Source organism: Euleptes europaea, chromosome 19, assembly GCF_029931775.1.
Source record: "Euleptes europaea isolate rEulEur1 chromosome 19, rEulEur1.hap1, whole genome shotgun sequence".
Taxonomy (NCBI): domain Eukaryota; kingdom Metazoa; phylum Chordata; class Lepidosauria; order Squamata; family Sphaerodactylidae; genus Euleptes; species Euleptes europaea.
Genome location: NC_079330.1, coordinates 21,623,679 through 21,644,458, shown reverse-complemented (window position 1 = coordinate 21,644,458; position 20,780 = coordinate 21,623,679). Strand labels below are relative to the sequence as shown.

Genomic DNA, 20,780 nt, shown 5'->3' with positions numbered 1-20,780 from the left:
CTCTTACAAAGGGATTTCAAAGGGAGATTAGAAAGCGAGCCTGTTGAATTACAACTAATAATGAAGCTCAAGACAATGCATTCTCCTGGACTGAACTGAGATCTGGGATTCCTGTCTCATTACCAATGCTAATTTCTTCACGCCTACTACCCCACTGCATATCACACCTAATCCAATCACAGCCTGCTAATGTCCTTTACTTGCTTTTGACATTTACATTGCCATTGGGTGTCTAATTAACTCTTCTCTAATTAAGGATGTATGGACTCACTTTCTAGCTGTATCTGAAGAAGTGAGCTGTGGCTTACGAAAGCTCATACCTTGCCAGAAATTTTGTTAGTCCTTAAGATGCTACTGGGCTCTTGCTCTTTTCTTCAGATACCAGAACTGTTCACTTGGAAATGTACCACTGCTTCCTTGGCGGCTGATTGCCAACTTTGAAATCATCAAGGGTCTCCAAATGGGAAACAGACACATCTGACCTGTTGGGATTCATCTGTCAGAGTGTCCTCCTGTACAAGCACTGCGAAAATGAACAGGAGCTGCATGGTTACACACAAAACAACCTGAGCTCAGGATGTCAGACTCCCCGTCCACACGCACTCAGCACTTAGTCAACGCATTGGATGGCCTCCTTATAGGTCCCACCCAACTCCACCTCCAGAAGTGGAGTGGATGGCGACTAGAGAAAGCGTCTCACTTGTCACGGTGTCTTGTCTTTGAAACACCTGAAAAGCCCACCTGGCATTTAGACACTAGACAAAGATCTTTCCTATTTTCTTTGGCCTAGAGCAGATTTCTGCTTTTGTGTTGTTGTTTCACTGTCGAGTCACAGCTGGCCTATGGCAACTGCTGGTGAGCTTTGTCAAAGCAAGAGGTGGTTTGCTTTTGCCTGCCCTGGTATTCCTTGGAGATCTCCCATCCAAATAGAGTCAGAGCTGAGACCCAGCTTCGAATCCTCACTCCATCATGAAAGCTTGCCGGGTGACCTTGGGCCAGTCACACACCCTCAGCCTAGCCTACCTCACAAGGTTGGTGTGAGGATAAAATGGAGAAGAGAACAATGTAAACTGCTGTGGGATGCCACTGGCGGGAAAGGTAGGCATAATTGACGTAAATCATTTTTAAAAAAAAATAACAACTGCATAAGATCTGCTGAGTTTGTTCACCTCTGCACACTGGGACCTATTTATTTATTTAGGATCTTTCTTTGCCACATCTTCAGAGTCTTGCTCTAGGCGGTCTACAATTAAAATTACCACAACATTAAAAACAAGCCATTAAAAACAAATGAAGCTTGGCTTCAGATCAGGGCGTGCCCAGAACTGCAAGCGCAAGGGAAGGAGCCAAAGGGTTCTTGTCCTTTGACTCTAAGGCTGAGAGCTGGGCAGCATATCATGTCCCGCAGAGAAGGAAGACCTGCTTTGGACAAAGAAGCTTTAGAAGCCTGCTTATCTCAGAGGTTGTGCAGGACTGGTGAATCACCCCAGCACTAGTTAAAATCTTGGAGGTAAAGCTCAGCTCACAGAATGCCATGCTTTGGCAGGGCAGCGCGCTGTCCGCTGTGCTCCCATTGTTGCACTGAGAAAGAAGAATTAAATTCTGGGAAAGGGCTCCCCCCCTTTTAACCTTCTGAAAGTCAAGTAGAGCCCAGGTTTTTGGCAAGCGCTTTGGAGCTGGCACGGGCCAATAATGGGTTTCCTTTCTGGGCCGCCGATGGTCCTGCTGTATAATTAGCTTTGTTTTTAATTGCTGTTTTTGTGCAATAGACAGTCCCTTTCATCAATGATTCCACTGTGGCTGTTTTTAATAGATTTTCAGGTTGCCTCGAAAAATAGGAGAGGTAGGCTAAAAATAGCAAAAAAAAAAATTCAAAATCAAACCAGATGCAAGAGCATGAGTTGTGGGTTAGGTCCAGTTTCTAGGGTTAGATATGGTGTAAATCCTAATAAGTACTGTTTGTTTTAATTTGGCACAGAAGCTTAAAAAAATACACAAGTCCACTTAAAGTGGAATAACCTCTCACAGGTAGGGATCCCACCTCCAGGTTGGGTTTGAGATTTAGAGGTGGAACCTGAGAAGGGCAGGGTTTGAGTTTGATATTTAGTTTGAGTTTGGTTGAGTATGAGATTTAGAGGTGGAACCTGAGAAGGGCAGGGTTTGGGGAGGGGAGGGACCTCAACGGGGTATAATGCTATACAACCCACCCTCCAAATAAGCCATTTTGTCCAGGGGAACTGTTCTCTGTAGTCTGGAGATCAGTTGTAATTCCTGGAGATATCCCTACATTAACTACTCCCCTAGGGTTTGGGGGGCTCCAGTTCTGTACAGGTGTATGGAATTAGCGTGGATAACCAGATTCTCCCTTTGAGCACCTGCTCTTTTACCGGGTCACCTTCCATGCTCCCATTGTGCACACCCAGATGGAGTTCTGGCAGGAGTTGGAAAGCACAAGAAACTCTGAATGCTTACTTACAACTGAAATTTAGAGATGGGAAGCTCAATCCTAACGGGGGTGGTGGTTAAGGAGTACCCGGGGTCAGTGCAGGAAAGTTCAGGAAAGTTTAGGAGAAAAAGAAAAGTCCTCCTAGAACTATGCCCTCAACATTAATGAGTTTTAAACTGGGCAGGCATCTGAAGCCAGCACAATATGGGGCCCCTGGCGAGGGTCAACCCCAATGTAGACACTGGGTTGCTATCTCCCTCCAGAGACCCCTTCAGACTGACCCAGAGACACCTGTAACATTACAAAGGATTTGGGGGCAATCTCCCTCTAACAGAAGAGGAAGAAGAGGAGGAAGAAGGAGAAGGAAGAAGAGGAAGAGTTGGTTTTTATATGCCGACTTTCTCTACCACTTAAGGGAGAATCAAACCAGCTTACAATCACCTTCCCTTCCCCTCCCCACAACAGACACCCTGTGAGGTAGGTGGGGGCTGAGAGAGTGTGACTAGCCCAAAGTCACCCAGCTGGATTCATGTGTAGGAGTGGGGAAACAAACCCAGTTCACCAAGTTAGCCTCCGCCACTCATGTGGAGGAGTGGGGAATCAAACCCAGTTCTCCAGATCAGAGTCCACCGCTGCAAACCACTGCTCTTAACCACTACACCACACTGGGTCTCCTTTCGCCAGAAAATGGGAGCAGATGGCTTCTAAGTTTTACCTCCTTAGATAACCTCCAAGTTTTACATTAAATTACTGAAGTGCTTAAAAGAATCCCTGCTTTACCCTGAAACACGTTTACTGGAAGGTTGATGGAAATCTATTTTTACACCGTCTCAATTGAGTGCACGAGGATAAAGATACGGAGTTATTTTGGGGATCCCCAAGCAATTCTGTGTCTGCACAATTCCGTATCTCCACAATACGGGGAAACCTTTGCTAGCTGCTAAAAAAATTCCCCGGCCAAGGATGACAGAAAGGAGAAAAGGAACAAAAGTTATAATTTAATGTGCCAACATGGGAGCGTGATGAAGCACACTGACTCCGCCAGATTTCCTGTTAATTGCCTGCGTGTCGAGTCCTCCCGGGAAGACACATCAGCTGGTTTGGCAGTAGAGAAGGGGCAGAGAAGCACTAAATAAAATTCAACATTAAAAAAAAATCCGGTCACGTTAGATAAAATGTGAAGTGCTATTCAGGGGCAGTGAGACAGGGGAGATTTGTTGGAAACAATGAACACATGAAAGGAGCTGCTAATTTTAGGAACATGCTACTATTTTTATAGCATGTTGGAAAGGAAAACCGCTCCTTTTGAGATGTGCGGTCTCAAGACACTGAAGGTGATGGGTTTGTATTGTCTATTCTGACTAGTAGCGGCTCCCCACGGTCTTTCCCGACAATGCTAAATGGGGGCCAAGCTAGGCCAGACACCTTCCTCGTGGCCACCACGAGGACACTGCTGCCATTTTAAAGTCAGAAGAAGCAGAAGAAAAAGCAGAAGCAGAATTGTTTTTTATACGCTGACTTCCTCTACCTTTTAGGGAGAATCAAACCGGCTTCCAATCTCCTTCCCTTCCCCTCCCTACAACAGACACCCTGTGAGGTAGGTGGGACCGAGAGAGTTCAGAGAGAACTGTGACTAGCCCACGGTCACCCAGCAGGCTTCATGTGGAGGAGTGGGGAATCAAACCCGGTTCTACAGATTAGAGTCCACCGCTCTTAACCACTACACTACGCTGGCTCTCATGCCACGAAGCACGGCACTTCCGTTACCCCTCTGGCTGCACCTTATTGAATACTGAAATGGCTACACCCCTTTCCACACAAACCTGTTTTGGCACTTGAAAAAGTGTGTGGAGAGGGACAAATTTAGTTTGTTTAACACGTCTAATTTGGCCCTGAGATCCAGAAGCTGAAGATGCCAGAGGCTGAAATGAGAACCTTCTGCATGCAAAGCAGGGGATCTGCCGCTGAGCCTCTACCTCCATGTAGGTGGGCAGTACTTTTAATTTGATCAAAATTATGGACGTGAAATTCTCTATCTTCCTTTGAAGAGTCCATTCTGCCCAGAGGAAGCGCTCTCCCAACAAAGCCCTTGTTCAAATTTCCACTCCAAGCCAAAGCTGGCTGAAGTAAGGTGGTATGGGTGGGTCACATTTTTAAAGCCCATGTATTAAACGTTCCCTGCAAACAATTGATTAGCACACCAGGGAGGAAAGTTTTGGCTCAGTTCTGTGCTAGTTTTCCTCTTGCAAGTGATTGTTAATACAGGGGGATTTTGAGCCATGTGATTCCTGCAGTCTCCAGTGGTACAGCCCATTCTACCACGTCAGTCCTCTGCCACTTCACTGTGTTGCACGTGGAGACCAGAGCTTAGTGCTGAATGGGAAGTCAAAATAGCTCCAGGGCATCCAAAATAAGATTCAGCAGAAATCACAGCCCGGGGTGAGTGAGTGTCCCGGATCAAAGCGTTTCATCTGCTTAGTTAAAAGATGTATAACCTGCCTTTCTACTGGAAGAGGACCCAAAGCAGTCCAAGCTGAAGTCAGAAATTGGTATCTTTGAATGCACATCTAAAGGATCCCCTCCTCCCACATATTCACATAAACCAGCCACCGACTTCAGGTTGAGCGACAGTTACTAGCCCAAGGTTACCCAGTAGGGTTGCTAACCTCCAGGTAGTGGCAGTAGATCTCCTGCTATTACAACTCATCTCCAGCCAACAGAGATCAGTTCACCTGGAGAAAATGGCTGCTTTGGCAATTGGACTCTATGGCATTGAAGTCCTTTCCTGCCCCAAACCCCGCCCTCCTCAGGCTCTGCCCTAAAAACCTCCCACCGGTGGCAAAGAGGGACCTGGCAACCCTATTACCCAGTGAGCTTCATGGCTGAGTATGGATTTGAACCAAGGGCTCTTCAGCCTTCGTCAGACACTAACCACTGTACCCCACTCTCTCAGCATAACCTACCCTTGAGGGTGACTGTGAGAATAAAATGGGGGAAAGGGAGAACCATATATGCAATCCTAAACTCCCTGGAAGAAGTGCAGGATAAAAATGGATGTAGAGAAATGCTATACATGAAGAAAATTAGTATGTCAAAATGGGCTCCAGAGAGATTTCTTCTTGACATAGCAACTTTTTGCAAGCAGGGAGGGTCTTATTTTCCCCAAGGACAAGAGTGCTGGAGTTCTGAAGCACTTTACCAGCTGACTTTGCTATATGCGTAAAGTGGCCCTCAACTTAGGAGGGCCAGCCCCCAAAATGAAAGTTTTCTTCACAGGAATCTTCACAGCTAAATAATGTCTTTTCTGAGGGTTTGGATTTTAATGAGCAGCCACAGAGGACCCCACAGATAAGCGTTTTGTTTCTGTCAGCATCCTTGATCAGAACTGCTTGCCGTCAGCAAGAGTTTAGATGATTAGATTATAATTATGTCTCCGTGCAACGGGCAGACACACTTGCTGAAGGAACAGGAAAGCATACTTCTGGTAGAAGAAGAAGAGGAGTTGGATTTAATATGCCGACTTTCTCTACCACTTAAGGAAGGATCAAACTAGCTTACAATCACCTTCCGTTCCTCTCCGCACAACAGGCACCCTGTGAGGTAGGTGGGGCTGCGAGAGCTCTAAGAGAGCTGTGACTAGCCCAAGGTCACCCAGCTGGCTTCGTGTGGAGGAGCAGGGAAGCAAACCCAGTTCACCAGATTAGCCTCCGCCGCTCCTAACCACCGCTCTTAACCATTACACCATGCTGGCTACAGAGACGGAAAAGAAGCCCACATGCCATTCATGGGTCGTTTCAAGCCATTCTCACAACACCAGTAAATGCAGATTAGCAGAAGAAACTGAAAGGGGGGGGGGACGGGACAGAAGCATTCAGAAAATAAATCTTTTGCTCATGTGTTTCCCACCCCCACTGTCTTTTGGAAAAAGAAAAAAAAACCCAAACACACAAAAAAAGGGGGGAACCTTCTTTTAGAATGAGTGAAATCTAGTTCAAGACATGGTTTCACTCACTCACTCTAAACAAACTTTTCTATAAAAAAAAACTTCATACTATCTCCAGCATTAAGGAATAATTCTTGTAGGCTGGGATTGCTTGAGTCCCTAAAAGCATACAGGATCCTGTTTTTAGGGATGTGTGAGTGTGCATGGGGGAGAAAATAACCAATTTTTATCCACACACTCACCCCCGCCTCGATTCCTTGTGGGCTCTCACTCTATTTTTTTCCCCGATCAGGTAGTTCAGTGTTTTCCAAACTGAAGAGGCAGCGCTCTTTCAGCAGCAGATATTCAACTCCCCACTGGCATGGTAGATAGTATCAACAGGCACTTCCGGAAAAACTAAGGAAAATGGTCCTCTGTTCCGACATCACAGACAGCCATGAAGGAGGCTTGCATCCTTGTCTAAACAGTTGCTTTTCTTTTTTTTCCCTCCCTGCAACAGCCGCTGCACGAACAGCGTTCTCTCTACAACTTCCAAACACGCTGCTATTAAAGTCCTGCATCTTCTACTCTTCAAGACATTGCAACTTGTCTGCTTATTAGAGAATTCCATAGATGGGGTGACGTCACATCCTAACATTTTCTAGGGAGATTATGTTTATGGGGTGGTTTGCCATTGCCTTCCCCAGTCATCTACACTTTACCCCCAGCAAGCTGGGTACTCGTTTTACCGACCTCGCAAGGATGGAAGGCTGAGTCAACCTGGAGCCCATTACCTGAAACTGACTTCCATGGGGATCGACCTCAGGTCGTGAGCAGAGCTTTTGACTGCAGTACTGCAGCTTACCATTCTGCGCCATGGGGCTCCTGACATGCCCTAAAGCAGGGATGTCAAGCATAAGGCCTGAGGATCCAGCCCCTTGACAGCTCTTACCTGGCCCACAAGCTAGCTGAGGCCGCCACCCCCCTCCCATTCTCGATCTGGGCTGGCGAGGCATGGCCTGGCCCAACCAGGTGACATTTATGTCATATCCGGCCCTCGTAACAATTAAGTCTGACACCCCTGCCTGGCAGGATGGTAGTATAGAGATAACAGAACATGTGATATTTGATTGCAGGATTTACAATCAAATTTGGCAAGAATTGATACTACTCATTTTGGCTGGCCTTCCAACTAGTCAAAGATCCACCCAACTAATGAAAATGCTTTCAGATAGGAACAATGAGATAACCCATAAAGTTCCCAAATACGCGAGGTTAGGTATTAAGCATAGAAGCACTTGGTCTAACTATAATAAGGGAAGTGGAACATATCACTGAACGGGTAATATTAAGTAAATATTTGATTCTGTTGTAAATATTTTATTCTAATTGGTGTTTTTACAAACTAATATATTGTTATATTTTACCTTTTTAAGCAACGTTAATCCTTTTGAATATTTGCTTGCTGGTCAGTGACTGTAATAAATTGAATTGAATCGACACCCCCTGCCCTAAAGGTTTTATATCACGGATGCCGCCTGCAGATGGTTGGAATTACTCAGTTTCAGCCGCACAACCAATAACAAAGGGACCCCAGCATGTACCCATTAAGATAATTAAACACGTATTTTTATCCTCAAGGTACCTAAACTCGATTTAAAAAAAAAAAAAATGTTTCGACAGGCACAAACAAGCTTCACCTCAAGATAGTAAACTCTAGTAAGCCACAGCGTTTGGAACAACTCCCTGTTTCCTACCCTTAGGTTTAAAAAAAGAAAGACGTGAACTCATGGCAAAAGGTGGGGTCCCTTTTCCTTCCAAGGAACCTCCTGTGAAGTGACCGCAGGAAACTGGTTGTGTGGGCCAGACAGCCCCGTGGCGAGGTGTGGCAGGGGCCTTAACATACTGCTGGAAACAGAAAGAGCCAACAGCCCCTGTGCCATCTCTTTCTACATTCATCTTTTATTTTTTCGACCAAGCCTTTAGCTGTTGGCCAAGGTGATTCATTTGCCTTTAGTGCGCGTAGATCTTTTTATAGGCAATTTAGATGCACACTACTGATTTTACTGATGTGTGGAATTTTAACAAAATGAGTATATTTTATAGGAAGTTTGGTGTGGAGAGAATAGAAAACAGGTAGAATTTAAAAAAAAGCACAAGTGAAAAGCACAATTGAAATGGGGATTTATTTTTTATTTGGGTTTTTTTTGAAGGATGAAACATCCAAGATGAGAAATTTGAAATCGTCCCCACTGAAAATGCCTTGGCTGGGTTTCTTTGTTTTGCCATCAAGTCACAAATGATTTATGGTGACCACTCCGGTGGGGTTTTCAAGGTAAGAGACATTCAGAAGTGGTTTGCCATTGTCTGCCTCCAGGGTCACAACCATGGTATTCCTTGGAGGTCTCCCATCCAAATACTAGGCAGGGCCGATCCTGCTTAGAGATAAGGCTATCCTGGGGCTATCCAGGGCAGGGGCTTGGCTAGTTAAGGATTGCATAAACTCAGTCTACCTGATCTACAACAGAGGACGCATGAACACATGAAGCTGCCTTATACTGAATTAGGCCTTGGTCCATCAAAGCAAATATTGTCTATTCAGACTGGCAGCAGCTCTCCAGGTTCTCAAATGGAGGTCTTTCACATCACCTACTACCTGAACCCTTCAACTGGAGATGCCAAGGATTGAAACTGGGACCTTCTGCATGCCAAGCAGATGCTCTACCAGGGAGCCACAGCTGCTCCCTCAAGACTGCCTTTTCTCCATCCATAACCTTTGCCCAAGAAAGTTGCATTCAGTTTTAACAGGTGTGTAATAGGCAGAGCCCCGTGGCCAGAGTGTTAAGCTGCAGTACTGCAGTCAAAAGCTCTATTCACGACCTGAGTTCGATCCCAACGGAAGTCGGTTTCAGGTAGCCGGCTCAAGGTTGACTCAGCCTTCCATCCTTCCGAGGTCGGTGAAATGAGTACCCAGCTTGCTGGGGGGTCAAGGGAAGATGACTGGGGAAGGCACTGGCAAACCACCCTGCAAACAAAGTCTGCCTTGGAAATGTCAGGATGTGACATCTCCCCATGGGTCAGGAATGACCCGGTGCTTGCACAGGGGACCTTTACCTTTATCTTAATAGGCAGGAATCCAACTGATGAGGTTTCCCCAGTCACTGCCTCCCTGTGCAAGGAGAGATCTAGTTCCCCCTCCACCTGCTGTGTAGCTGGCAAACTACCTGAGAGGTGACTAGTCCAAAAGCCTCCATTTCCGTTTCAGCATTTAGAGTATGGCTGAGGACCCAAAGATGCAGCTTCCTCCTTCAGAACTGAGACGATGGGCAAAATGACACCTCCTTAATTCTATCTCTTTTGGACTAGTAGCACCCTCCTTCGCTCTAATAGCGGTCATGAATATTCAAACAGCACTTTCTGGGCTCAACACTGTTAACGCCACCCGCAGGTCACGCTAAGGATTCGGCTCTTGGTGCTTTGTCCAAGTATGAAATAACCACAGGCAAAAATAAAGTAAAAATCTTTGGTTTGTTGTGCACAATAAAGGCCACTGCTAGCAAGCAAAGGTTGCTGAATGCAGAGAGCATCTGACACAAGCATAATGTCACCTTATATACCTTTTTGCTGGTGTGTAGTAATACAACATTATGACTTGCACGTGACATATAGCAGTACATGACAAAAACGTACTAATGACACCTGAGTTCGTATAATCAATATTGGAATGTGGACTGGTGATACATTGGTTGTTGGGGTCTTCTTTGAAATACGTAGACAACCTTGAGAATGTGTGTTCTACTGATATGCATAGAAGTCAGATTGGCATCATTGCTTTAAGACATACATTCTTCTAGCATAGCGTCTGGATACTCACTGTCCTTGTAAGGTTCCATAAACAATATGCCTTAGATCTCTGTTGGCGCTTCAGGCCTTCTATCTATGCATATCGCTCATGTTATTTACAACAGCTCCCTGTGGCATTTTTTCAAGGAATCTTTCCTTTCACCATTCTTTCCCATAACATTCCCGCTCAGTAGGGGAGAGTGTAATCAAAGCATGGATTAATACAAAATCTAATAAAGGATTGATTCAAGATCTAATATGGCATGTCCCCTATCAACACAACCCATGATGTAGTAGTTTGAGCATCAGGCCATGAGGAAATCTGGCTTCAAAAGCCCCACTCAGCAATGCAAGCTCACCGGGTAACCTTGTGCCCCTCACTCTCCCTCAGTCTAACCTACCACACAGGGTTGTTGTGAAGATAGAGGGGCATGTTCCTCAGTTTCCCTTTAGAAGAAAAAAATATATCAATCTGTCTCCTAGTAGTCCTGCAGGCAGGTGATACAGTTATCTCCATATAAATTTTTTAAAGGAAGGCTGAGGCAGAGATATTGTGGTCCATCCAATGAACCCAAACGCACTTGTGCTTCTGATATGATAGCACTGAATCTTATTGTTGGGTTTCCTAATCAGGGTACTACTGGTGCTCAAGCTAGCACATAATATTATTACATCTATGAGTAAAGGTGACATGCCAATCAGGAAACATGAAAAACCAGGCCGCCCACATATTAGACAGGGGTTTCCATAATCTTGGGATTTACTTTGGTTTGTAAATTAGCCCAAGGGACAGGGGAAATAGCCCGAGGAGGACTGTGTTCTAAGAGGTATGGAATATTGATGGGAGTTGAGTGTCATGAAAGAAGGAGGGGGGAAAATCAGAGGGAGATGAGAAACCCCTGAGAAATTATAGAATCCTAAAGGGAAAAGAAAGGTGTGGGGGGATTTCCAAAGTATTTATCTCCCTCATTTCATGGGCCCCCAGGCGTGTTATCTATTCCTGGTTGAATATCAATAAGGCGGCAAATCAGGGATATCCCTGACCGCTTTTGCAATAGTTTCTGCAAACACAGTTGCCTTTCCAGGAATGCAGAGAAATACTAGTTTCTGGATTTAAAAAGAAGAGGACTGAGCGTGCCCATTGTCCACTAGGTGCCATTTTATAGGTGGGGCTTATTTACAGGGCACCTTTTTTTTTGCAACTATGAATGACACAACCAAGATAGGTGCTGTCTGGGAAATACACCTGTAGGACTGGTCGACTTACTATTCCCGCTCTCACTCTGAGCCAGCAGCCGTGATTTAACAGAAACTCCCGCCTGTGGGACAGGGCGGGTGACCAGCTAGGTGTGACGGGACCCGGGCGAGAGGTGGAATGTTTCCGGGCTGAGAGAATGAGCAAAGCCCCGCTGTTTGCCTGGAGCGAAAAATCGCTCAGTGGAGCCAGAGCTGCCTACAGTCGCTTTGATCTCTCTCCCCAGGAATGCATCAATTAGCCCTCCTCCGTGGCAGGTTTCAAAAGAGCAGCACCTCTGTTCTCAGGAGTCCCTGCTTGTCACATCACACAGCACCAGCAACAACAGAGACCCACGTTGACACAAACGGCCTCCTCCACTTGTGGTGCGGAAGAGGGCATATTGAGCAACTCGCTGGGCGCCGTCCAAGGCTGCTAAATTTAGCCTTACAAAATTAGGTGCGAACAGCATCTTTAGCCTACGTACAAACTAAATTAACATCTCACAGGCTTGTAGCTAGAAGAGAGATGTAAAGGCCTAGAAAAGAGACTGAGGACTCCCCCCCCCCCGCCCCCAAATATTTCAAATGGGAAATTGGGTTTTTTTCTCTTCGAATGAATGAAATGTTTCTTAAAATATCACCAACTTGTAATGTGTAGCATGAGGACAAGCCAGATAAGGATCGTTCCTGTGTGTACAGTATATATACTTTCAATGGGATAAACAATGTGCACTCATTCTGTGCACAATTAGTATGCTATAATGTGTATGATAATACACTATTGAAAAGTTCAATTTGTTCAATGTTACAAAGTTTGACATCCAAATCTGCTACTGGTCCTATTAAGACTATATGGAACTGTTTATGTCCAAATAGGGCACACTCTTTTTGTGTTTTCTATTTCTAACTTTAATTCCCACACACACACACCCCTCTCAGACAACAGAAATTAAGATACATGCACTAAGGAAGCCCAGTGTTTAGCATCTTACTCTCTCTGGCTGCAATCCTAACCACACTTACTAGGGAGTGACAGTGCAATCCTAAGGAGAGTTACTCCAGTCTAAGCCCATTCATTTCAATGGGCTTAGACTGAACTCAGCAGAGATTACTCTCTCAAATACTGGGCATATTCCTAATTTTCCTTGTAGAAAACAAAGGCATTTATACTTCAATTTAAATCTGTCAAATAGTAGGGCGCAAAAGATGCATTTTATGCCGTTAAAACACTAAAACGAGTTTAAGTTCTATGAACTTATTGTACATATTTCATTCATCTCTAAGTGAGAGCAATTAAATGAAGGGAGGACATAGAAGTCCTCTTGACAAACAGCAGCAACTGACTGATTTTATGCTTCTCTTTGGCTGAGGAATGCTTTGTCTAGGGCAGCTAATGACGATAGCAAAATATTATTATATTAATAACAAGAAGAATGCATTTAAACAATGTTGAAAGAGCTTCACATATATTACCTTGTTGCTGTCTTGACAACAACTCTGTAGAGTATGCCAGTATTATTACCCCCATAAAAGACCTTCAGGCCAGCAGTCTATCTAGTCCAGTACCCTGTTTCATACAATGGCCAACCAGGTACCCCGGAAGGACCAACCAACAGGGCATAGTGCTAGGTTTCCACCTAGTGCTCAGAGGTTTAGTGTCTTTTAGAAAGAGAAAGGATTATCCCCCCCCCCAAAAAAAACCACCTACATGCAAACGTGTGTTCTTTACACTAGATATAGGATTAGGCATTGTAAAGACAAGGCAGGATTTTATTCAGTTTCTCCTCTGCTGCCCCCCTCCAAACCAGAGACTTCTTTTTATTTATTTGTTAAAAAATCTAACACCTTTATCCTAAGAGGTGACTATAGTTATTCTGGCGGAAAAAATTTGTTTTTTAACCCCCCTCCCTTTCACAAGTATTGAGTAGCTCCCCCAAGCAGGACTTAGTGCATTTCCCATTTTAGACACCAAGCAACATTTGGACCCTCCTTTGCCAGATGTTCTCTCTCTTTTCAGAACTAGCTTCCCCTTTCTCCTGACCAAACTGAGAAAGCTACTGAAGCAGCCCTGTTCCAGCTGCAGAGCTACATTCCCCCTCCAAATGTCTTACCTGCTCTGTGATGAAGGAGCTGGAAAAAGTGATCGCTGACCAGAAAAAGATGCCACAGCTCAGAATAATCTTTCGGTTGAAACGGTCGCCAAGGTAACCGAATATCGGCGCTGCCACCATGAAGCTACAGATGAAAACTGCAGGACAACGACAGAGAGAGAAAGAAGAGATGGGTTAAGCCAGAATGTCTCACATTTTTGCAATTGGGGACGGGGTCCTCCTCTTAACTTTGGCTCCTTCCAAATGCAGCATCAACCATCTAGGGACAGAATCTGCTCTTCTGTGTGGGGTGTGTACAGACTGGGGTAGTAATGCTACAACAGAGAGGAACACAGAAAGATCTCACTGACCACCCCCTCCTAAAGCCAAGCAAAAAGGAAACATGAGAACAAACGAGTAGCTCCCTTCTCCCTATGCATTGAGAAGATGCGACCTGTCAGCAGCCATCGCGGATATTAGAGAAGCCATCTTGGATGTGAAACCTGCATAAAGTGATTGCACTGTTCAGATAAGACCATTCAAATATGGTGTGTGCGTCACATGAGTATGTGATACAGTCCTCTCCTGTGGGCTGCTCTTGAATTTTCCCTCCCTATCTATATGCTTTCCAGGCTCAGGGAGCTTTGGACATGGGGCGTTTTCCCAACAAGCAATCCACCCTGCCTATAGTGTGCGTTTGAGCAGACTGAAGGCAAAGACCAGTGGAACAAATGGAGTAAAAGAGACGAACCTATACAAACAATGCGGCCAAAGAAGCCTGCCACAGCAGTGTATTTTAAGATCTCTCCAATTCTGTGTGACGCTGATTGACTTATGAACAAATTCAGAAAATGACTGCTAAGTCTGTCAGACAGATTGCAAGCCAGCTTGTCTTGTTAGCTACCAATCAATTCCCCGGGCCTGTGGTCATGCATGATGGATGAGGCCCAGCAGCTGCAACAGGGACTGGTGGGTGGCTGGTTTATCTTCAGGTGTAACTGAAGCTGTCTATATACACACTCAACAGACAGCCACTGGACCAAATTTGGCTCTGTTGAGGAAAGCGGCTTTGGACTCTCATCAGTTGCCACCCCACAACCCCACAGATGTGTGAAAAGTATTGTGTTGCAAGTAGGGTTGCCAGCTCTGGGTTGGGAAATACCTGGAAATTTTTGAGGTGGAGCCTGAGGGGGCAAGATATGGGGAGAGGAGGGACTCCAATTGCCAAAGCGGCCGTTTTCTCCAGGGGAACTGATCTCTATTGGCTGGAGATCAGTTGTCATAGAGGGAGATCTCCAGCTAGTACCTGGAGGTTGGCAACCCTGGTTGCAAGACCAGCACTCTGACACACATTGTTGTGCTTAGCTAGGAAATGTCTGCGAAAATACCACTTGGAAATCCAAGTCAGATTTGTTAAAAGAAACAACAAATACTACAGCCCGATGGAGTTCCTGCAGTCTAAATCCACTGAAACCATCGGGCGTAGAACGAAGTAACTCTGCATAGGACTAAGCTGAAAAACACTTATTTCCAGCTCTGACTTTGGCTCTAGCTCATACTGAAGTCCCGGAACTAAAACAGCAGCTGTCTCCTAACACAAAAGCAGCATCCCTCTTGCTGAACTGCAATGCTGCAAAACTGCTAACAATTTATTTATTTATATGTACTCAGCTTTTCTTCCTAATGGAGACCCCAAAGCATCTTACAACACGGTCTTTCCCTCCTCCACGTTATCTTGACAACAACTCTGTGAGGTGGGTTAAGTCAAGGGAGAGTGACTTAGCCCAGGTCACCCAGTGAGCTTCCATGGCAGAATGGGAATTCGAACCCAGGTCTCCCAGATCCTAGTCTCCCAGTCTGAAACTCTAACCACTATACCACTCTAACCACTATGAAGGAGGATCTGCTATCCCTATACCATGCCAAATTTTATAAATCACAATCCTAGCCCCATTTAATCTTTTTTTCTAAACCAAGAAAAAGGCACAAGCTCTTCTGACCTTCTTCATAAGGATGGTGATGAAAGAAGCTGTTAATTATAACCCCCTTTTTGAAACAACACGCCAGTTGGGTAACCCAAAATTCAGTTTTGAGGTGGGATGGAGAATAGGGTCACACAACTCAGTAGAAGAACACATGCTTTGAATTACAAAAGTCCCAGGTCTAATTCCTAATACCGCCAATGTTGGGAAAGACATTTTTATGCCAGAGAGTTGCTACCAGTCATAGTAGACAATTGGGTCTAGATCAGTGGTTCCCAAACCTTTTGGGCCACCACCCCCTTGGTTCCACAAACTCAACCCCAGCGCCCCAACCCTATCCTATTCAAAGCATTATTCAAAATAGGGATTTGCAAGGCTCACTAAATATAAGAATAAAATTCCAAAACTAACAATTGCACATATATTGAAAATAAATTTAAAACTTTTTAGTTGAAATTAATTCAACGAAACTGATGAACTTGATTCAGTGGTACCAGCTCTTCAATGTCCGGAAAAAAATTCTTATAGTTCCCACCAAATTTGCCAGCATGGTGCCATAGCTTGATCTATTGTATATTAGTGAACAACACAATTGAAGGGTCCCACCTCTAGCGCCCCCCCCTGCTGCCCCATTGCTTCTTAGTGCCCCCCAGGTAATCCCACCGCCCCCTAGGGGGTGGTAATGCCCACTTTGGGAACCACTGGTCTAGATGAACAAATGGTCTGATTCAGCGTAATGCAGCTTCTTATGTTACTGGGGAGGGGATAGAGCAGGACGGAAGAGCACCTACTTTGCATGAAGTCAGTCCCAGGTTCAGTTCCTCACATTTCCAGTTGAAAGGATCCTGGCTATCATGGCTGGATAAGATCCCTTCCTAGGGCACCTGTTACATCCTGCATGCACCCGCACTCTCATATCTTTCCATAACAGTGCTAAAATCGGTGCTTCAAGTGGCCACTTCATCATGCCTTTGAATTATGTAGGTCAAAACTGCCACCATTTGAAAACCAAAACTCCACAAAACCCATGTTTAATATCCCCCCCAAAAAAACACCTATAAAACTATCATATCTTGTTTCTAAAAACAGCCTTTAACAATTAAAACAGCATCTAGAGAACAGAATGTACAACAGGTGAGCAGCTATTTTGTAGGCCAAGAGGACCATCACTTTAGGAGACAGGCCATACAGAAGAAATTACAAAGTGGCACCTAGAAAGACGCCACCCTATTTCTAGCACAGAACAGTGCTTTGGTGGAGCCAAAATACCAACCGGAGGCCAGGTGAATAAAAATAAACAAAAGCAGCTGGGGGGAAAAAAAAACCACCCTTCCAGTTTATGGTTCCTCCACCCAAAAAACCAAAGGGGTTTGGGTTGATATTTCGGAACAAGAATGAAAAAACCCATTTGTTTCTCAGTGTCACCACAGTTACAGAGAAAACACAGGAAAGGTTTAATTATCCTGACGGGATGGATGGCTCCGGTATCTATTTCTGCCTTCAGCTGCCTGACCCACCCTGATACAGGTGGGCCGGAAACTGTATTTTTGCTCTCTTGGTTTTTTGTGCGTGCGCGCGGCTGGGTTTTTCCTCTCTCTGTTTAATTATGTGAAGGGAGAAACACAGTCCATCTTCTCCAAGCTCCACTGCATCCTTCATGCGCCACCGCCCACCAGGGCCTGCGCAGATATTCCACCCGGGGCTGCCTTTCAACTGGACACCTTTTCTCCCTTGGGAAATTTAAAGGTGCTACCGATTCACTTGAATGAAAAAGACAGCACAGTGCCTTGAAACAAAGGTCGGGCTGGGGAGGGAAGGGAGGGAGATTAGTAGCTCTTAATATTTTGGCAACCCCATACAAACCAAGTGTGCCTCTTCAACAAGTGGGGCAGGGTAGGGGTGAACAACTGGGATCCTACATGCCAAATCTGAGCCTACAAGTAAATACCATCTGGAACTATGGCTGTCAGCCCCAGAGGCAAGAGAAGGACAAAAGGAAGCCTGTCAAAATGTAATTTGGAAAGATGAAGACGACGACGAAGAAGACGACGGAGAAGGTTTTTATATGCCCACTTTCTCTACCACTTAAGGAAGAATCAAACTGGCTTACAATCACCTGCCCTTCCCCTCCCCACAACAGACACCCTGTGAGGCAGGTGGGGCTGAGAGAGCTGTGACTAGCCCACGGTCACCCAGCTGGCTTCATGCGTAGGAGTGGGGAAACCAACCCTGTTCACCAGATTAGCCTCCGCCGCTCATGTGGAGGAGCGGGGAATCAAACCCGGTTCTCCAGATTAAGAGTCCAACGCTCCAAGCCACCACTCTTAACCACTACACCATGCTGGGAAGGGCAGGATGGGGACCTCACCTCCCTGCCTCCCCATCTTGTCAACGTATAACTCTTTGGCAAGCCAGCTGACGAAGGTCACTGGGGTTCCTCAAAATTATCAACGTGGCAAGGGCCCTCTGAAGACGGGAATTTTGAAAAACTGCTGGTTTAGCAGGCGACGCGGCATCTGTACACAGACTAAGAGTACTGCTGAGACCATCCTGCTCCTACTTCTTCACAGAGATGACTGGCCGCCTTGGAAAGTGAGGCGGGGGGGGGGGGGGAATAACAGATTACAAGCTTTCAGGGCTCAAAGCCACAAACCTGCTTGCACAGAAGGACAGGCAACCGTGTGCACCCAACTCAAGAAACCGCCTGTGTGAGAATTTCCAGCACGGCTGGCCTTCGCCCACGGCCTTTTCCTTACTACGTTATTCCTGCAATTTCAGCACAGAAGAAAGAGGCTGACACTTGCTGGCCTACATCTACCCTGAGGATTTGTAACGGAGCCAGAACTTGAACCCAGGCCACGCAGACACGGGTTTGGGCATCTTACCTCATTTTTTTTTGTGCTGCAACAAAGGGAGGGGAAAAACCACCACCACCCCATCATTTCGTGCCTCTCACCTTGTTAAGAGCGTTCAGGGGGAAGGGTCATTCCTATCAGAGTGCTCATAACTGAATGGTAGATCGCATGCCTGGTATGTGGAACGTCCAAGGTTCAATTCTGAGCATTGCCAGTAAACGGAACTTGGATTTTAATAAAACAAAACAAAACCTCTGCCCTCCTGCAAGAATAACCTCTGCCAGCCAAGAGAGGCAGCAAGTAATGGACAGAGGTGCAGTACACTGGGAAAGGACCATGCTCCATGGTAGAGCACGCACTTTGCATGCAAAAGGTCCCAGTCCCAATTCACAGAACTAACAATTAAGACCTTGTATGCACCTCTCTCTCTCTCTCTCTCTCTCACACACACACACACACACACACACAAACACAAACACACGGTACTTAGTTTTCATTACGCACATTTTCTCCAACCTTTAGAAGTCACTGTGGCTCAGTGGTAGCATCTGCTTGGCATGCAGAAGGTCCCAGGTCCAATCCCCGGCATCTCCAAAGGGACTAGGCAGGTAGGTGACGTGAAAGAACCCTGCCTGAGACCCTGGAGAGCTGCTGCCGGTCTGAGTAGACAATACTGACTTTGATGGACTAAGGATCTGATTCCGTAGAAGGCAGCTTCATGTGTTCATGTGTTTCCCTCATGTTTTCACTGGCACATGCAGAAATTTACTCTGAGTAATCCCAAGTACTCCGAGAATTTATTCGGGGGTGGGGGGGAGGTCTCTGTGCAGAATGTGTTGAGAATTCGACTGCAAAACACTGTGCATCGAAAGAGCAGCATATCCAACTGAAACAACACGTACATAAAAGGCCTAAGAAAGTTTCAGGCAGCCAGCCATGTTCATCTGCAGTAGGGTTGCCAACCTCCAGGTACTACCTGGGGATCGCCCGCTATTACAACTTATCTCCAGATGACAGATATCAGTTCAGTTGGAGAAAGTGGCCGCTTTGGCAATTGGACTCTATGGCACTGAAGTCCCTCCCCTCCCCAAACCCCACCCTCCTCAGGCTCTGCCCCAAAAACCTCCCGCCAGTGGCAAAGAGGGACCTGGCAACGCTAGTCTGCAGTAGAAAAGCAAGATTTGAGCCCAGTACCACCTTAAAGACCAACAAGATTTCCAGTGTTTAAGCTTGCTCAATTCAGAAGGGTGGCAGGTAGCAGGACTTGGGGGGGGGGGGGAGAACCAGATATTTTTTAGCAATGCTGCCAATCTAAATAGATAATACTGGACTAGATACCTGGAAATCCTGCTACAAGCAGCTTTACATGACATCCCCTTGTATCTTAGCAAAGGATATCCTCTGGTGCTGTGTTCCTCTTTAGCTAGTGCGAGTAACTGTATCAAAGGGAACTGCTGGGAAATCCACTCCTTTAAGGGGGCAGGAAAAAACCCCCAAAGTAGATAACAATAGAAAGTGAATCGCCCAAACAACATATTTTACCCCAAAATGTTTACAACTGCTTCTAAATCTAAGAATGTGCCAGATAAAACCAAGAAAAATCTATTTGGTCAAGCTTTCCATTTTTACATTCTAAAAAGGAGAATATGGTTGCTTAGCGAACCTGTGGCTTGCCCTAAGCATCTGGCAGTCACAAAAGTAGGCCCTCTTTAAACATAAAGGTAAAGGCAGTCCTCTGTGCAAGCACCAGATCATAACTGACCCTGGGGTGACGTCACATCCCGACATTTACTGAGCAGACTATGTTTACGGAGTGGTTTGCCATTGCCTTCCCCAGTCGTATACACTTTACCCCCGGCAAGCTGAGTACTCATTTCACCGACCTTGGAAGGATGGGCGGCTGAGTCAACCCTCTAAACATGGGGCTTGTAAACAGCCTTGTTATAGTTAGTAGTGAATCTAATTCTGCAGCCCTCCTCCTATGACTAACTCTTCTTAGATAGCCAGTGTGGTGTTGTGGTTAAGGTGTCGGATTAGGATCTGCAGTGTGGATAGCAATCACCCCTGCCTCGCGTAGGCCATGAATGCAAAAAGCGACTTCACTACTGCCAGCTCCAGGCTGGGAAATACCTGGAGATTTTGGGGGTGGAGCCTGAGGAGGGCAGGGTTTGGAGAGGGGAGGGACTTCAATGGGGTATGATGACATAGATACCAACTTCCAAAGCGGCTTTTTTTTTCCATTGGCAGTAGCTCTCCAGAGTCTTGAGCAGAGAGAGGTCTCTCTTAACATCAGCTATCCAAAACCCTTAAGCCAGAGCTGTCCGGAACTGATCTCTGTCGCTTGGAGATCTGTTGTAATCCCAGGAGATCGCCAGGCACTACCTGGAGATTCGCAACTCTGTTTAT

The 20,780-nt window shown here is 45.8% G+C and overlaps 1 protein-coding gene across 2 annotated transcripts in view; it reads right to left on the bottom strand.

The window, feature by feature from the left end:
* Positions 1–20,780, bottom strand: part of LOC130491376 (sphingosine-1-phosphate transporter SPNS2-like) — a 122,981-nt gene that overhangs the window by 46,741 nt on the left and 55,460 nt on the right. For both annotated transcript variants that reach the window (XR_008933861.1, XM_056865096.1), the window contains exon 3: positions 13,559–13,695. Coding sequence is in view for 1 of the 2 variants with exons in the window: in XM_056865096.1 (XP_056721074.1) it covers positions 13,559–13,695 (137 nt within the window). In the remaining variant the exon portion in view is untranslated. The remainder of the gene's footprint in view (positions 1–13,558; positions 13,696–20,780) is intronic.